Raw genomic sequence first — 18,501 nt, 5'->3', positions numbered from 1 at the left:
AAATGTTACAGTCAGAGACAGGAAGTAACTAAGTACATTTACTCACATACAAAAGCACAAAACTTAACTTGCCATATGTTTCTGTGTCTGGAGGCTGTTTGACTTTTCCATCACTGTGAGAGGAAATATTGAACTTTTTACTCCACTACATCTGGATTTACTGTTTGCAGGTTCACATTTTGCATTAAACAAGAAATAAACTAAAATCACTGTTGTTGAGTTATCTTGCAATTTAAAACTGCTTTAAATTTTACTAATATTACATGCATTTTGTACATAATCTTAAAAATCTCCACACATTTAGGGACGTCTGGTAATCCAGCATGTTGTCTGATGACATCACCCCAAAACCTGAAGATGTAAGCTTTCCAATCCACAGTGACAGCATGGTGCATTTATTGTTCTCAATATTATTAAAAAGTATTCAGATCTAAGGCCAGCTGAAACACAAACATCAGCATCAGTCAATTTTCCATCGTGACACACAGCACTGGATATTCAAATGCTGAAATGAAATTCTTACAATTTCTACAGAGCACCTTCAACTTGAATCAACAGCGGCAAATGTCTCAATAAGCTAAAATATTTTAGTTAATCAAATGGGTTATATTTGATCGATAAATAAATTTTCACTACCATACAACTGTTTATAAGTAGAAATTGTCTGCTTCTGTAGTAGACTAGTGGTGTCAAATGTTAAGACTTTTGGCTAAAAGGTTCAAGATGTGAATCTCAAATTTTAGCACTGGCCAAATTATGCTGAAATTAATATTGCACAATAATGAATGATTGCCAACAGTACGCTGCCTCACACAGGGCACCATATGTAGTGCTTCATGCGACATTAATTGGGAGTCTTAGGTTAAATTTGGCTATCAATATTACACAGACTTTATTTGTTGTTATCTTGACCCAAGTGAGTAAGAAGAAATACAGGCTGCTGACATGTGAAAGGTTAAAGATCAACTTCAGACTGATGGTGGGATCATTGTGGGGTCTAAAAAAGGAGTGTTACAGCCTGCTGATGTAAATATGTTTTTGTACATCTACCACTCAACTGTTTTGTTGTCATTTTGTAGTTGGGTTAGATGATTTCTGATGATTTTAACTCATTAACCTTTTTCTCATTTTGTGACTTTTTCTTCCACATAACCAGAAATGACATATGTCCTTGATGTTTTTGTAAAACAAAGTCAAACTATCAACGTGTTGCTTTCTATAAAATATGACCAATATCTTTCATTATATACTGATATCTTGTATCTGATGATTACATTTTCAGGTTATAGTTTTTCCAGTGCAGCAGACAGAATATGTTTTCATCAAGATGGTTAGAAGAGTCTTTGATGATTCTGGAAGTTCAGAACAGAATTAAATGTTGTGAAATGAACTTTCTGGGTCTTTAAAATTAATTTGAAAATATGGTTAATGCAATAAACTGCACCACAAACACAATATGTTCTCAATGAGGAAAACTTCAGCACAATGTTTTCATGAACACACAACAATAAACAAAAAAGTGTCCATGAACCATCCACTCCTCTTCTGTTGCTGCAGTGACTGAGTGAGAAAACACTGTTTCTGTGCAACTCCTGTTTTGGTCCACTAGGTGTCACTGCCAGCCTTTCCAACACATACAGATGATCTATGACTAATATGTGAGCAGCTGACTCTGCCCAGTCTGAGATGTTTTCACCTTTTTTTTTTTTTAATAATTTTTATTTATAAAGTTTCAAGTTTTATGTTTTCACCTTTTAACACACACGTCTTAGTGACGTAAAAACAAGAGGACTCCAGACTGAACTCCACAAAGACTTGACTCAACTTGAGCTTCGAAAGCAAGTTTGAAGTTTCACCTGTAAAATCCTCCAACAATGAAAAATGAAGAAGACAGAGACAGGCAGGACTTCATAGTTTACAATGAAAGGACCTGATCTCAGCTACAATATTCACAGTAAAAATAACAAGAATAAACACTGACACAGACACACCATTAACACACACTGCAAACTTTTCCATCTCAGTTTTTCTTTCCTTTTTTCTCCTGTTAATGTGATAGGAGGAGCAACCGAAAGATTTAAAAAAATGAATGAAGCATTTCCTCAAATTTAAAATAGAGCTGCAGCCCAGACGAGTCTCTCTGTTTCTCTCTGAAGAAAACTTTTTCAACACAACAGCAGAATCTCTGACAAACACTGGTGAGTACACGGACAATTTCAACATCTACATTTTGCAAGAATTACAAAACAGGTCAAAATCAAACAACAGTGACTGAACTCTGGATACAGTTAGATAGGATACGTCACAGCTAGCTTTAGCTTAAGCTAATTTACCAACTTTTATCGATCTGTCTCTGAAAATTGAAACATCAGTCTTGATACCCCAACATCTTCATACTTCCATTTGTTATACCACATACATTCACTGTAAAGCACAGCAGCTCAATCCAACCATAACAAACACAAACACAGATAAACTAGTCTGCTAAAAGCTAACTTGCCCAGCTCTGAAGACAGTGTCTAATTTTACCTGACAGTGTGTTTTATTGTGTATAAAAGGTACAAAATTGCTGTTTTACAAAATATATAGCTAATAAACACTTAAGTAAGAAGCCTTGAACTTATAACCCTGTCCTTTCAACTTTCCTGTTTCTGCTCTGTGCCTTTGTAGACAAAAGCTTGGCTCTACTCAGACAGGAAGTTCCACTCAGAGGTGAATCCAGGGCACATTTTTACCCAACAGAACTCATCATGACTGCTTATATTCCAGGAATAATAGTTTATTGAACAATTAATGAAGAGATATCTAATTACAGTTTTGTTTTTCTCACTTTTCATCCTCAGACTGTAAACATGTCTGCTGCCAGCTGTCTGCTGACTGAAGATCAGGTTCTGTGCTCCATCTGTCAGGATGTGTTCACTGATCCAGTCACCACACCATGTGGACACAACTTCTGTAAAACCTGCATCACTGAACACTGGAATGTTTATGTCCCATACGAGTGTCCCAACTGTAAAAAGATTTACTACATGAGACCTGACCTGAAGGTCAATACTTTAATCACTGAGATGGCTGCTCAGTTCAGACAGTCAGCTCAACAGAAAGCCAGCAGCAGCAGCTCAGAGCAACAAGTTTCCAAACCAGGAGAAGTTCCCTGTGACGTCTGCACTGGAACCAAACTGAAGGCCCTGAAGTCCTGCCTGGTGTGTCTGGCCTCCTACTGTGAGACTCACCTGGAGCCTCATCTGACAATGTCAGGCCTGAAAAGACATCAGCTGATCGACCCTGTGGAGAACCTGGAAGGCAGGATGTGTACGAAGCACGATAAACTGCTGGAGCTGTTCTGTAAGACCGACCAGATGTGTGTCTGCATGCTCTGCTCTGCTTTAGACCACAAGACACATGATGTTGTTCCTCTGAAAGAAGAATATGAAGGAAAGAAGGCCGAGCTGGGGAAGACAATTCAGCAGATGATCCAGAAGAGACGACTGAAGATTCAGGAAATGAAGCGCTCAGTGGAGCTCAGTAAGAAAGATGCAGACAGAGAGATAGCAGCTGGTGTTCAGGTATTCACTGCTCTGAAGGAGTCTATTGAGAGAAGCCAGGCCAAGCTCATCGACACCATCAAAGAGAAGCAGAGAGAGACAGAGAAACAGGCTGAAGGCTTCATCAGTGAGCTGGAACAGGAAATCTCTGAGCTGAAGAAGAGAAGCTCTGAGGTGGAGGAGCTCTCAAGTTCTAACGAGGACCTCCGCCCCAACATGCAAAGCCTCCTATCACTGAACGCTGCTCCACCCACCAAGGACTGGACAGGAGTCAGCGTCCGTCCACCTTCATATGAGGGGACTGTGAGGAGAGCTGTGAATCAGCTGGAGGAGACGCTCAGTAAACAGATGAAGAAGGCCGAGCTGAAGAGGGTCCAGCAGTATGCAGTGGATGTGACACTTGATCCTGATACAGCACAGTCTGATCTCCTCCTGTCTGATGATGGAAAACAAGTTAAACATGGTGATGTAAGGAAGAATCTCCCAGACAACCCAGAGAGATTTGATACTTGTGCCAATGTCTTATCAAAGCAGAGTTTCTCTTCAGGAAGATTTTATTATGAGGTTCAGGTTAAAGGGAAGACTCGGTGGGATTTAGGAGTGGCCAGAGAGTCGATCAACAGGAAGGGAATATTCATACTGAATCCTCAGAATGGTTACTGGATGATAGGTTTGAGGAATAAAAATGAGTACAAAGCTGGGGCTGACCCTCCAGTCTGTCTCTCCCTGAAGTGTCAGCCTGAGAAGGTGGGGGTGTTTGTGGATTATGAGGAGGGTCTGGTCTCCTTTTATGACGTTGATGCTGCAGCTCTTATCTACTCCTTTACTGGCTGCTGCTTCACTCAGAAACTTTACCCACTCTTCAGTCCATGTTTTAATGATGGTGGTAAAAACTCTGCCCCTCTGATCATCTCTCCTGTCAATCACACTGAGTAGAACAAACATTTGATTTTCTACAGAAATATTCACATCATTTAATGTAATAAATGTACATTTACTGATTATATTTGGTTTGTACATTGTTGTTTTTTCAGATTCTGATGAAGCATTTTTCTCCGTCTTTGTTTAATATGTCACAGTATCACTCTGATTGATTTGATGAAATAAACTTAAATATTTGGGTGCCAAATTCAAACCTTTTCATGGTCTGATCATTGTATATATAAGAAGTGTTGCATACTGGCACACATTGCTGAAGAGCATTTTATGAATAAGACAAATGTCATTTAATTTTCTCTCATTTTGTTTTTAAAATGATGAAAAGTAAAATAAAGATGTTTTTCTGCCTTAATCAGAAATGTGTTTTTCATTGTTTTCAGCAGCTGATGTTTCTAATGACGACCAAATCATGTGATTAAAAACACCATCAGCTGTTCTCAGATCAGATCACATTAGAGAGAGGTTGTAGTGTCAGATGATGGTGGATCGTTGTGGGGTCTATAAAAGTAGAACAGAAGTAAATGTTGTGAAATGAACTTTTTGGTTTCATGATTCTGTTTGTGTTTCTGTGATTTCCTGTCTTATTTTGAAGTTTTGCCCTCTTGTGTCGTGTGTTGCTCTTCAGTTCCTCCTTTGTGTGAATTTCCTGCCCTTTTTCTGTGTTCAGCTGTGTCTTGTTTGTCAGTCAGCACTGTGTGTATATAGTCTGTGTGCTCTCTGATGTCTTTGTCAGTTCGTCCTGTGTTTCCTCTGAACCCGTTCCCGTGTCTTCCACTATCTTCCCGTGTCATGTTTCTGTTTTTTTTGTTCCTCTTGTTTCTCCTGAGTTGTACTTTGCTCCTCTTGGTTGATACTTTGTTTTAGCTTTTGTGTTTCTACTTTGTATTTTTGGGATTTACGCCTCTTGGGTTTTTTTGAAATCTCGGTTTTTGGTTTACTCAGCTTTTTGTGAAATAAAGCTCGTCTTTTGTTCTTAATCCTGCCTGCCTCCCCGGTGTTTTGTATTTGGGTCCTCACCTTTTTACCACAAATTGTAACATTTGGGTCCCTAAAATTAATTGGAAAATGAGATTCTTAGTTCTGTTACTTGAATGTTAGGGTGACACATGAGACAATAAACATTCAGTATAATGTTGACTAATGATCACAAAGCTCAAAATATGAACTTTAAAGCAACACAGGAGCTAAATTACAAAAAAATGTCACTTATGCAGCTGATGATCGACAGAAACTGGCTCCAACACGAGGCTCACAAAGTGGGTCTGCTAATCAGCTGCTGCATCGTGATGATTAACCACAAACAATGAACAGTAAAATGGTGCAATAAACTGCACAACAAACACAATATGTTCTCACTGAGGAAAACTTCAGCACAATGTTTTCATGAACACACAACAATAAACAAAAACCTGTCCATGAACCATCCACTCCTCTTCTGTTGCTGCAGTGACTGAGTGAGAAAACACTGTTTCTGTGCAACTCCTGTTTTGGTCCACTAGGTGTCACTGCCAGCCTTTCCAACACATATAGATGATCTATGACTAATATGTGAGCAGCTGACTCTGCCCAGTCTGAGATGTTTTCACCTTTTAACACACACGTCTTAGTGATGTAAAAACAAGAGGACTCCAGACTGAACTCCACGAAGACTTGACTCAACTTGAGCCTCGAAAGCAAGTTTGAAGTTTTCACCTGTAAAATCCTCCAACAATGAGAAATGAAGAAGACAGCGACAGGCAGGACTTCATAGTTTACAATGAAAGGACCTGATCTCAGCTACAATATTCACAGTAAAAATAACAAGAATAAACACTGACACAGACACACCATTAACACACACTGCAATAAATTCACAGCAGCCCTCTTCATAAATGACTGGTTCACCAGTCTGATTCAGAAAGAAATTACATGAATGCAGGAGTTTAATAATTAAACTGTTAATCACCTGAAATGTTTACGTTTCAAGATTTTAAAGTTCATGCATAGAAATAAAAGTGATAATTATAAATCCTCTGTGTTTTCTTGGACACACTGAGGATTTTCCCAGTGGTGGAAATCAATTAAGGCCGACTACTCTCTCTAATGGAGGAGCTTTGTATAAAATACACAATTTTATTATTATTATTTATTATTTTTCACTAAAGACTCTTTGAAATAAGTATTTTAACCTCAAAATCACAGAGAAGCCTGCTCGTGGCCCTGTGACAAAACTTTTCCATCTCAGTTTTTCTTCACTTTTTTCACCTGTAAATGTGCTAGTTAAAATCTGTCAGTATGTTCTTGAATATCTTCCACTCACCCCTTTTTTACTTATGTTGTATATTTGTAAATATATGTTCTTTTGGCTGCTGTAAACTTCCATTGTAGAAAAAAGAGGAATAAACTAAAAGTCAGCTTGTTTCGAATCTGTGTCAAGGTATTTTACAATAAGGCAATAAAACCACAGAGCTGCACTGAGAGGAGGAGCAACTGAGAGATAAAAACTTCAAGTTTTCAAACTTCAAAGTGCTGTTTTACAAAATATATAGCTGTTAAACACTTAAGTAAGAACTCAAACTTATAACCCTGTCCTTTTAACTTTGTACACAAAAGCTGAGCTCTACTCAGACAGGAAGTTCCACTCAGAGGTGTATCCAGGGCACATTTTTACCTGTCAGAGCTCATCATGACTCTCCTATATAATTCACTAGTGATAGTTTATTGAACACTTAATCAAAAGATATCTAATTAGAGTTTTGTTTTTCTCACTTTTCATCCTCAGACTGTAAACATGTCAGCTGTCTGCTGACTGAAGATAAGGTTCTGTGCTCTGTCTTTCAGGGTGTGTTCACTGATCCAGTCAGCACACCATGTGGACACAACTTCTGTAAAACCTGCATCACTGTACACTTGGATGAAAATGATAAGTGCATTAAAACCACAGAGCTGCACTGAGAGGAGGAGCAACTGAGAGATATAAAAACAAATGAATGAAGCATTTCCTCAAATTTAAGTAGAGCTGCAGTCGAGACGAGTCTGTTTCTCTCTGAAGAAAACTTCAACTGGATCCATCTGGTTTTCGACAAAACAGCAGCAGAATCTCTGACAAACACTGGTGAGTACACGGCCACACAAAGACAAACTGCAGAAATATTTGGTAGCATTGAGTTAAAACCAGTATCAGAGTTTGTAATATCAATGTACCATCTCCTGATATAAAACATCATGCCTGATACCTGATATTAATTGAGTTTGTTATACCACTTACCTTTACTAAAGCACAGCAGCTCAATCCAACCATAACAAACACAAACACAGATAAACTAGTCTGCTAAAGGCTAACTAGCCTAGTTCAGAGCAGAGTCTGATGTTATCTGACAGTGTCTTTTATTCAGGGCCGTAGTCACCATTGAGGACACCGAGGTCAAGTCCTCGGTACTTTTTCCCTTAAGTTTCGTTTCATTAAAACCGAAAGTAAACACGGTCGCGACGTCACTGCAGGTCTATTTTTAGAACGGCAATTAAATGAATCGGAGCAAAGATGCAGCGTGGTGGTGAGAAGAGGCTGCATCAACCCAAGTTATCATTTGTTGCAGCAAGAAAGGCAGAGGATGATCAGGCAAAGAGGAGGAAAGGTGAGAATTGTAATAAGCTGAGAGAATGAGAAAAATAGCGAACGAGCCTACAGATGCAACAGAGAGCCAATAGAGATGCTAAGAAGCCTGAGCAGGATCTCCACTCTCTCTCTCGTTCTCTCTCTTTCTCTCTCTCGTTCTCTCTCTGTCTCAAATTCAAATTCGCTTTATTGGCATGAATGTTACGAGAACTATGTTGCCAAAGCATCAAGAATCAAAGAAACCTGCCGAATGTTGACCTCGGTATTTCAAAAATCCTGGCTACGGCCCTGCTTTTATTGTGTGTAAAAGGTACAAAATTGATTTTTTTTTTTTTTTAAATATGTAGCTGTTAAACACTTTAGTAAGAAGCCTCGAACTTATAACCCTGTCCTTTAATCTTTCCTGTTTCTGCTCTGTGCCTTTGTACACAAAAGCTGAGAAAGACAAAGACAGGAAATTCCACTCAGAGGTGTATCCAGGTCACATTTTAATCCAACAGTACTCATTTTGACTCCTTGTATTCCAGGAGAAATAGTTTATTGGACACTTAATCAAGAGATATCTAATTACAGTTTTCTTTTGCAAACTTTCATCCTTAGACTGTAAACATGTCTGCTGCCAGCTGTCTGCTGACTGAAGATCAGTTTCTGTGCTCCATCTGTCTGGATGTGTTCACTGATCCAGTCGCCATACCATGTGGACACAACTTCTGTAAAACCTGCATCACTATACACTGGGATAAAAATGTCAAGTGTCAGTGTCCCAACTGTAAAAAGATTTTCAACACCAGACCTGAGCTGAAGGTCAACACGTTCATCTCTGAGATGGCTGCTCAGTTCAGACAGTCGGCTCAACAGAAAGCCAGCAGCAGCAGCTCAAAGCAACAAGTTTCCAAACCAGGAGAAGTTCCCTGTGACATCTGCACTGGAACCAAACTGAAGGCCCTGAAGTCCTGCCTGGTGTGTCTGGCCTCCTACTGTGAGACTCACCTGGAGCCTCATCTGACAGCTAAGCAGCTGAAAAGACATCAGCTGATCGACCCTGTGGAGAACCTGGAAGGCAGGATGTGTACGAAGCACGATAAACTGCTGGAGCTGTTCTGTAAGACCGACCAGATGTGTGTCTGCATGCTCTGCACTGTTTTAGACCACAAGACACATGATGTTGTTCCTCTGAAAGAAGAATATGAAGGAAAGAAGGCCGAGCTGGGGAAGACAGACGTTGAAATTCAGCAGATGATCCAGAAGAGACGACTGAAGCTTCAGGAGATGAAGCGCTCAGTGGAGCTCAGTGAGAAAGATGCAGACAGAGAGATAGCAGCTGGTGTTCATGTTCAGAGAAGCTCTCAAGTTCTAAAGAGAGACTTCCCCCCCGTCTTCCAAAGACTCCCATCACTGAACGCTGCTCCACCCACCAAGGACTGGACAGGAGTCAGCATCCATCCACCTTCATATGAGGGGACTGTGAGGAGAGCTGTGAATCAGCTGGAGGAGACGCTCAGTAAACAGATGAAGAAGCTGCCTGAGCTGAAAAGGGTCCAGCAGTATGCAGTGGATGTGACACTCGATCCTGATACAGCACAGCCTTGGCTCATCCTGTCTGATGATGGAAAACAAGTAAAACATGTTGATGTAAGGAAGAATCTCCCAGACAACCCAGAGAGATTTGATGAATGTGTCTGTGTCTTAGCAGAGCAGAGCTTCTCTTTAGGAAGATTTTATTATGAGGTTCAAGTTAAAGAGAAGACTAAGTGGGATTTAGGAGTGGCCAGAGAGTCGATCAACAGGAAGGGACAAATCAAACTGTCTCCTCAGAATGGTTACTGGATGATAGGTTTGAGGAATAAAAATGAGTTTAAAGCTGGGGCTGACCCTCCAGTCCGTCTCTCTCTGAAGTGTCAGCCTGAGAAGGTGGGGGTGTTTGTGGATTATGAGGAGGGTCTGGTCTCCTTTTATGACGTTGATGCTGCAGCTCTTATCTACTCCTTTACTGGCTGCTGCTTCACTCAGAAACTCTACCCATACTTCAGTCCATGTTTTAATGATGGTGGTAAAAACTCTGCCCCTCTGATCATCTCTCCTGTCAATCACATAGAGTAGAACAAACATTTGATTTTCTACAGAAAGAGTCACATCATTTAATGTAATAAATGTATATTTACTGATTATATTTGGTTTGTACATTGTTGTTTTTTTAGATTCTGATGAAGCATTTTTCTCCGTCTTTGTTTAATGTGTCACAGTATCACTCTGATTGATATGATGCAATGAACTTTATATTTCTAAGAACTATTAAATCATTTGAAACAAACTATTTAAAAATAAGAAGACTTTTCTTGTTCCTTAAATATTTGGGTGCCAAATTCAAACCTTTAATGGTCTGAGCATTGTATATACAAGAAGTGTTGCATACTGACACACATTGCTGAAGAACATTTTATGGATAAGACAAATGTCATTTAATTTTCTTTCATTTTGTTTTTAAAGTGATGAAAAGTAGAATAAAGATGTTTTTCTGCCTTAATCAGAAATGTGTCTTTCATTGTTTTCAGCAGCTGATGTTTCTAATGACGACCAAATCATGTGATTAAAAACACCATCAGCTGTTCTCAGATCAGATCACATTTGAGAGAGGTTGTAGTGTAAGATGATGTTGTGTTATTGAAGGTTTGAGCAGCTGATATGAACTTAACCTGTCCAACTGGTTTGTAGAGAATAAGTTAGATGTGAGGTCGCCCTCTAGTGGAGATCATAACAAACTGCAGCCTGTGGCCACATGAGGACCTGCTCTTAATAAAGACCTACACAGTCTGATGCTGAAGCAGATTACATGAAGGCAGGAGAACAATGAAATCTAACTGGTACAAGTACTCTGTCTGATGTCAGTGACAAGTTCTTGTTTGTTTTGCATTTTTTGAGTGAGCTCATTCTAAGATCAGCAACTTCCACTTAAGAAGACTTTTACTCTAGAAATATTGTACTTTAACTGCTTTTCTTAAAAAGTAAGAATCTACAGTGTACAGCTGTGGTCCAATCAGTAGTTTCTCCATCTCAGGTCAAAACTCTTATTTTCCTCCCTCTAATGTAATCTGTGAGAAACGTTTCAGACAGAGAAGAGCTGCTCAACACTTTGGAGAACAGCAGTGAAGTGCAGAGGGATTAGTTGCTGTGATGGATCACAAACTGTATAGTGTTTGAAACAGTTACACACTGACATGTTACAGTCAGAGACAGGAAGTAACTAAGTACATTTACTTACATACAAAAGCACAAAACTTGCCATACATTTCTGTTTCTGCTGGTTGTTTTACTTTTCCATCACTGTGAGAGGAAATATTGTACTTTTTACTCCACTTCATCTGGATTTGCTGTTTGCTATTTTTATGTTAGCTAATATTACATGCATTTTGTACTTAATCTAAAATTCTCCACCCATAAAGTGACATCATGTAATCCATCATGTTGTCTGATGACATCACCCCAAAACCTGAACATGTAAGCTTTCCAATCCACACTGACAGCATGGTGCATTTAATGTTCACAATATTATTAAAGAAGTATTTCAGATCTAAGGCCAGCTGAAACAGAAACATCAGCATCAGTCAATTTTCCATTGTGACACACAGCACTGGATATTCAAATGCTGAACTGAAATTCTTACAATTTCTACAGAGCACTTTCAACTTGAATCAATAGCGGCAAAAGCAAATGTCTCAATTAGCTAAAAGATTTTGGTTAATCAAATGGGTTAAATTTGATTGATAAATCAATTCTCACCACCATGCAACTGTTTATAAGTAGAAATCAACGTCTACTTCTGTAGTAGACTAGTGGTGTCAAATGTTAAGACTTTTGGCTAAAAGGTTCAAGATGTGAATCTCAAAATTTAGCACTGGCCAAATTATGCTGAAATTAATATTGCACAATTATGAATGATTGCCAACAGTACACTGCCTCACACGGGGCACCATATGTAGTGTTTCATGCAATATTAATAGGGGGTCTTAGGTTAAATTTGACTATCAATATTACACAGACTTTATTTGTTGTACTTATCTTGACCCAAGTGAGTAAGAACAAATACAGGCTGCTGACATGTGGAAAGGTTAAAGATCAAGTTCAGACTGATGGTGGGATCGTTGTGGGGTCTATAAAAGGAGTGTTACAGCCTGCTGATGTAAATATGTTTTTGTACATCTACCACTCAACTCAGTTGTTTTTCTCATTTTGTAACTGTTTCTTCCATGTTACCAGAAATGACATATGTCTTTGATTTTTTTTATAAAACAAAGTAAAAATATCAACGTGTTGCTTTCTACAAAATATGACCAATATCTTTCATTATATACTGATATCTTGTATCTGATGATTACATTTTCAGGTTAAAATAGTTTTTGCAGTGCAGCAGACAGAATGGTTATAAGAGTCTTTGAGGATTCCGGGAATTCAGAACAGAAGTAAATGTTGCGAAATGAACTTTCTGGCTCTTTAAAATAAATTGGAAAATATGGTTAATGCAATAAACTGCACCACAAACAGAATATGTTCTCAATGAGGAAAACTTCAGCACAATGTTTTCATGAACACACAACAATAAACAAAAAAAATGTCAATGGACCATCCACTCCTCTTCTGTTGCTGCAGTGACTGAGTGAGAAAACACTGTTTCTGTGCAACTCCTGTTTTGGTCCACTAGGTGTCACTGCCAGCCTTTCCAACACATATAGATGATCTATGTCTAATATGTAAGCAGCTGACTCTGCCCAGTCTGAGATGTTTTCACCTTTTAACACACACGTCTTAGTGATGTAAAAACAAGAGGACTCCAGACTGAACTCCACGAAGACTTGACTCAACTCGAGCCTCGAAAGCAAGTTTGAAGTTTTCACCTGTAAAATCCTCCAACAATGAAAAATGAATAAGACAGCAACAGGCAGGACTTCATAGTTTACAATGTAAGGACCTGATCTCAGCTACAATATTCACAGTAAAAATAACAAGAATAAACAGACACAGACACACATCATTAACACACACTGCAATAAATTCACAGCAGCGCTCTTCATAAATGACTGTATCACCAGTCTGATACTGAAACAATTGACATGAATGTAGAAGTTAAATAATTAAATTCTTAATCACTTTAAGTGTATACGGTTCAAGATTTTAAAATTTCATGCATAAAAACAAAAGTGATAATTATGAATCTATCCCCTGTGTTTTCTTAAACACACGGTGGATTTTCTCAGAGGTGGAAATCAATTAAGGCCGACTACTCTCTCTAATGGAGGAGCTTTGTATAACATACACAATTTTATTTTTCAGTAAAGACTCTTTGAAAGAAGTGTTTTAACCTCGATATCACAGAGAAGCCTGCTCGTGGCCCTGTGACAAAACTTTTCCATCTCAGTTTTTCTTCACTTTTTTCTCCTGCAAATGTGATAGTTAGAAATCTGTCAGTATGTTCTTGAATATCTTCCACTCACCTATTTTTTTTTTGTATATTTTCAATTATAATGGTCTTTTGTCTGCTGTATACTTCCATTGTAGAAAACAGAGGACTAAACAAAAAGTCAAATGTCAACTTGTTTCAAATCTGTGTCAAGGTATTTTGCAATAAGGCAATAAAACCACAGAGCTGCACTGAGAGGAGGAGCAACTGAGATAAAAAAAAAATGAATGAAGCATGTCCTCAAATTAAAGTAGAGCTGCAGTCAAGACGAGTCTGTGTTTCTCTCTGAAGAAAACTTAAACTGAATCCATCTGGTTTTCTTCAACAAAACTGCAGAATCTCTGACAAACACTGGTGAGTACACGGCCACACAAAGACAAACTGCAGAAATATTTGGTTGAATTGAGTTAAAACCAGTATCAGACTTTGTTACACCTGTATTACCTTTTTTAATGCCATCAAAATGTACAATTTTCAACATGTACATTTTGTCAGAACTACAAAACAGGTCAAAATCAAACCACAGTGACTGAACTCTGGATACATTTAGATAGAGTACAGTCACAGCTAGCTTTAGCTTGAACTAATTTACCCACTTTTACCGATCTGTCTCTGAAAATTGAAACATCAGTCTTGATGCCCCAACATCTTAGTACTTCAGTTTGTTATACCACATACATTTACTGTAAAGGGCCGCAGCTAAATCCAACCATAACAACGACAAACATATATCAACAAGTCTGCTAGAGGCCAACTAGCCTAGCTCAGATGACCTTTGGATTCTCCAAACAGTGTCTGATTTTATCTGACAGTGTCTTTTATTGCCTATAAAAGGCACAAAATGGCTGTTTTACAACCTATATAACTGTTTAACACGTAAGTAAGAAACCTTGAACTTATCACCCTGTCCTCGCTGCTTTGATGTGTCTGCAGCTACATGCTGTGTGCCTTTGTACAGCTGATAATATTCACTGTGTTTCAGAAATCTGTATTAACACAAAACCTGAGCTCTACTCAGACGGGAAGTTCCTCTCAGGGCTCAAATATAACTATAAATAATTGAAAAACAATTTTAACAAATAATAATTGAGCAATTAAGCTGTTATTAAATAAACAATGTATGATCACTGTAATGCAAACAAAATAATGGATGAAGAGATTTGTGTTGTGGAATTTCAGCTCCTTTGACCATTCAGGAGAGATGAAGAAGGCTCAGAGACACCGATGACTTACGTTGAAGTAATTTATACAAATGTGCAAGGAGGAAGAAATTACCAGCACATCTGTCTGCTCAGTGCGATGTCATGTTAATCCTGTCAAGTGTCTCCGATGTTCAGATTATATCTACAGTTCAGAAAGCATCTGTTTAACAACAAAGAAGGGAAAAGATACTGCAGAAGTTCTCACCTCTGGCCTAGTGAGGAATAGAAAGAAAATGGGTAGAAGACAGTAAGTCTGCTACCATAGATAACTCGTAGGATGGCCATCAATCTAACACAAACAGTCAGCTTCCGTTTTTTGGGGATCTGTTCTGTAGACATATTTCGACAGCTCTGAATCACTAAGTTTGCAAAGAACATGAGAGATATAAATTCATAGAGCAGATTTCACTATGCCCTCGCCCATACCATATCGGGCCTGACGTCTAAATGGGGTACATACGACATCTTATCTTAAAAGACAAAATGTTCTGGACCTTTATAATTTTCTCCCACAATTTGGTTTGTGTTCTTACATTTGAATTGAAACTTGACCATGAAAAAAATGTTGAAGTGTGACTTTGACTGTATTTACATCAATATTAGCATCCACAATAACACCTCCTCCTCCTTCTCTCTGTTTCTGTATTTTCTGTCTTTAGCTTGTCTTAATGTATCTACTTTTGTTCCATGAACGTATGGAGGTTAAATACACATGCCGACCGAAAACTCAATGACAATCGCAGTGCTTATTTCAGTCGCACCAACTTCTGAGTAACATTGTACCTCAGTTGGGTGGAGTACAACAGAACTTAACATTACTCACTGTATAGTATAGGAGAAATAGTTTATGAAAGACTTAATCAAGAGATATCTAATTACAGTTTTCTTTTTCTCACTTTTTGTCCTCAGACTGCAAACATGTCTGCTGCCAGCTGTCTGCTGACTGAAGATCAGTTTCTGTGCTCCATCTGTCTGGATGTGTTCACTGATCCAGTCGCCATACCATGTGGACACAACTTCTGTAAAACCTGCATCTCTAAACACTGGAGTGTTAATGTCCCGTACGAATGTCCCAACTGTAAAAAGATTTTCAACATCAGACCTGAACTGGAGGTCAACACGTTCATCTCTGAGATGGCTGCTCAGTTCAGACAGTCAGCTCAACAGAAAGCCAGCAGCAGCAGCTCAGAGCAACAAGTTTCCAAACCAGGAGAAGTTCCCTGTGAGGTCTGCACTGGAACCAAACTGAAGGCCCTGAAGTCCTGCCTGGTGTGTCTGGCCTCCTACTGTGAGGCTCACCTGGAGCCTCATCTGACAGCTAAACAGCTGAAAAGACATCAGCTGATCGACCCTGTGGAGAACCTGGAAGGCAGGATGTGTATGAAGCACGATAAACTGCTAGAGCTGTTCTGTAAGACCGACCAGATGTGTGTCTGCGTGCTCTGCACTGTTTTAGACCACAAGACACATGAGTTTGTTCCTCTAAAAGAAGAATATGAAGGAAAGATGGCTGAGCTGGGGAAGACAGACAATGAAATTCAGCAGCTGATCGAGAAGACAGGATTGAAGCTTCAGGAGATGAAACGCTCAGTGGAGCTCTGTAAGAAAGATGCAGACAGAGAGATAGCAGCTGGTGTTCAGGTCTTCAGCGCTCTGAAGGAGTCTGTTGAGAGAAGCCAGGCCGAGCTCATCAACACGATCAAAGAGAAGCAGAGAGAGACAGAGAAACAGGCTGAAGGCTTCATCAGAGAGCTGGAACAGGAAATCTCTGAGCTGGAGAAGAGAAGCTCTGAGGTGGAGCAGCTCTCACTGTCTGAAGACCACCTCCACCTCCTCCAAAGCTTCCCATCACTGAATGTTGCTCCACCCACCAAGGACTGGACAGGAATCAGCGTCCGTCCACCTTCATATGAGGGGACTGTGGTGAGAGCTGTGAATCAGCTGGAGGAGACGCTCAGTAAACAGATGAAGAAGCTGTTCGAGGCCGAGCTGAAGAGGGTCCAGCAGTATGCAGTGGATGTGACACTCGATCCCGATACAGCACAACTGAAACTCATCCTGTCTGATGATGCAAAACAAGTTAAACATGGTGATATAAAGAGGAATCTCCCAGACAACCAGGAGAGATTTGATTATTGTGTTTATGTCTTAGCAAAGCAGAGTTTCTCTTCAGGAAGATTTTATTTTGAGGTTCAAGTTAAAGAGAAGACTAAGTGGAATTTAGGAGTGGCCAGAGAGTCGATCAACAGGAAGGGAGGAATCACACTGTCTCCTCAGGATGGTTACTGGACGATATGGCTGAGAAATGAAAATGAGTACAAAGCTCTTGCTGACCCTTCAGTCCGTCTCTCTCTGAAGTGTCAGGCTGAGAAGGTGGGGGTGTTTGTGGATTATGAGGAGGGTCTGGTCTCCTTTTATGACGTTGATGCTGCAGCTCTTATCTACTCCTTTACTGGCTGCTGCTTCACTCAGAAACTCTACCCATACTTCAGTCCATGTTTTAATGATGGTGGTAAAAACTCTGCCCCTCTGATCATCTCTCCTGTCAATCACACTGAGTAGAACAAACATTTGATTTTCTACAGAAAGATTCACATCATTTAATGTATTAAATGTATATTTACTGATTATATTTGGTTTGTACATTGTTGTTTTTTCAGATTCTGATGCAGCATTTTTTCTCCCTTTTCCATGTAGTTTGTTTTTTCTAAGAACTGTTAAATCACCAGAAACAAAGTATTCAAAAATAAGAAGCATTTTCTGTTCCTCAAATATTTGAGTGCCAAATTCAAACCTTTTCATGGTCTGATCATTGTATATATAAGAAGTGTTGCAGACTGGCACAAATTGCTAAAGAACATTTTATGGATAAGACAAATGTAATTTAATTTTCTCTCATTTTGTTTCTAAAGTGATGAAAGTAAAATAAAGATGTTTTTCTGCCTTAATCAGAAATGTGTTTTTCATTGTTTTCAGCAGCTGATGTTTCTAATGACGACCAAATCATGTGATTAAAAACACCATCAGCTGTTCTCAGATCAGATCACATTAGAGACAGGTTGTAGTTACAGATGATGTTGTGTTATTGAAGGTTTGAGCAGCGGATATGAACTAAACCTGTCCAACTGGTTTGTAGAGAATAAGTGAGATGTGAGGTCGCCCTCTAGTGGAGCTCATAACAAACTGCAGCCTGTGGCCACATGAGGACCTGCTCTTAATAAAGACCTACACAGTCTGATGCTGAAGCAGATTACATGAAGGCAGGAGAACAATGAAATCTAATTGGTACAAGTACTCTATCTGATGTCAGTCACAAGTTCTTGTATGTTTTGCATTTTTTGAACTCATTCTAAAATCAGCAACTTCCACTTAAGAGGACTTTTACTCTAGAAATATTGTACTTTAACTACTTTTATTTTTTATTTTTTAAGTGAGATTCTACAGTGTACAGCTGAGGCTGGTTTACTTTTCCACCACTGTGAGAGGAAATATTGTAGTCTTTACTCCACTACATCTGTCTAACATCTGGATTTGCTGTTTGCAGATTCACATTTTACATTAAACAAGACATAAACTCAAATCATTGTTGTTGAGTTAACTTGTAATTTAAAACTACTATAATGTTACTAATATTACATGCATTTTGTCCATGATCTTAAAAATCTCCACCATTTAGGGACTTCATGTAATCCAGCATGTTGTCTGATGACACCCTGAATAAGTAAGCTTTCCAATCCACAGTGACAGCATGGTGCATTTAATGTTCTC

At 39.0% G+C, this 18,501-nt stretch overlaps 2 protein-coding genes across 2 annotated transcripts; both read left to right on the top strand.

Moving 5' to 3' along the window:
• Positions 1-2,125: 2,125 nt before the first annotated feature.
• On the top strand, positions 2,126-17,295 carry LOC311263197 (uncharacterized protein; the record flags this gene model as incomplete). The annotated part of the gene is made up of 4 exons (XM_084363117.1): positions 2,126-2,198; positions 2,844-4,477; positions 7,859-7,898; positions 15,643-17,295. The coding sequence occupies exons 2-4, from the start codon at positions 2,853-2,855 to the stop codon at positions 17,293-17,295; spliced, it is 3,318 nt and encodes a 1,105-aa protein (XP_084219243.1). The 5' UTR covers positions 2,126-2,198; positions 2,844-2,852.
• LOC311263874 (E3 ubiquitin-protein ligase TRIM21-like) lies at positions 7,411-10,504 on the top strand. The gene is made up of 2 exons (XM_084364218.1): positions 7,411-7,578; positions 8,680-10,504. The coding sequence occupies exon 2, from the start codon at positions 8,689-8,691 to the stop codon at positions 10,177-10,179; it is 1,491 nt and encodes a 496-aa protein (XP_084220344.1). The 5' UTR covers positions 7,411-7,578; positions 8,680-8,688; the 3' UTR covers positions 10,180-10,504.
• Positions 17,296-18,501: the final 1,206 nt, after the last annotated feature.

The sequence above is a fragment of the Pagrus pagrus genome (assembly GCF_965226575.1).
Source record: "Pagrus pagrus genome assembly, chromosome: 10".
NCBI lineage: Eukaryota > Metazoa > Chordata > Actinopteri > Spariformes > Sparidae > Pagrus > Pagrus pagrus.
The sequence above is the reverse complement of the archived record's forward strand: the minus strand, read 5'-3'. Positions and strand labels throughout refer to the sequence as shown.

Coding starts and splice junctions, on each gene's coding strand:
- LOC311263874 (XM_084364218.1), top strand. CDS start 8,689: ATGTCTGCTGCCAGCTGTCTGCTGACTGAAGATCAGTTTCTGTGCTCC.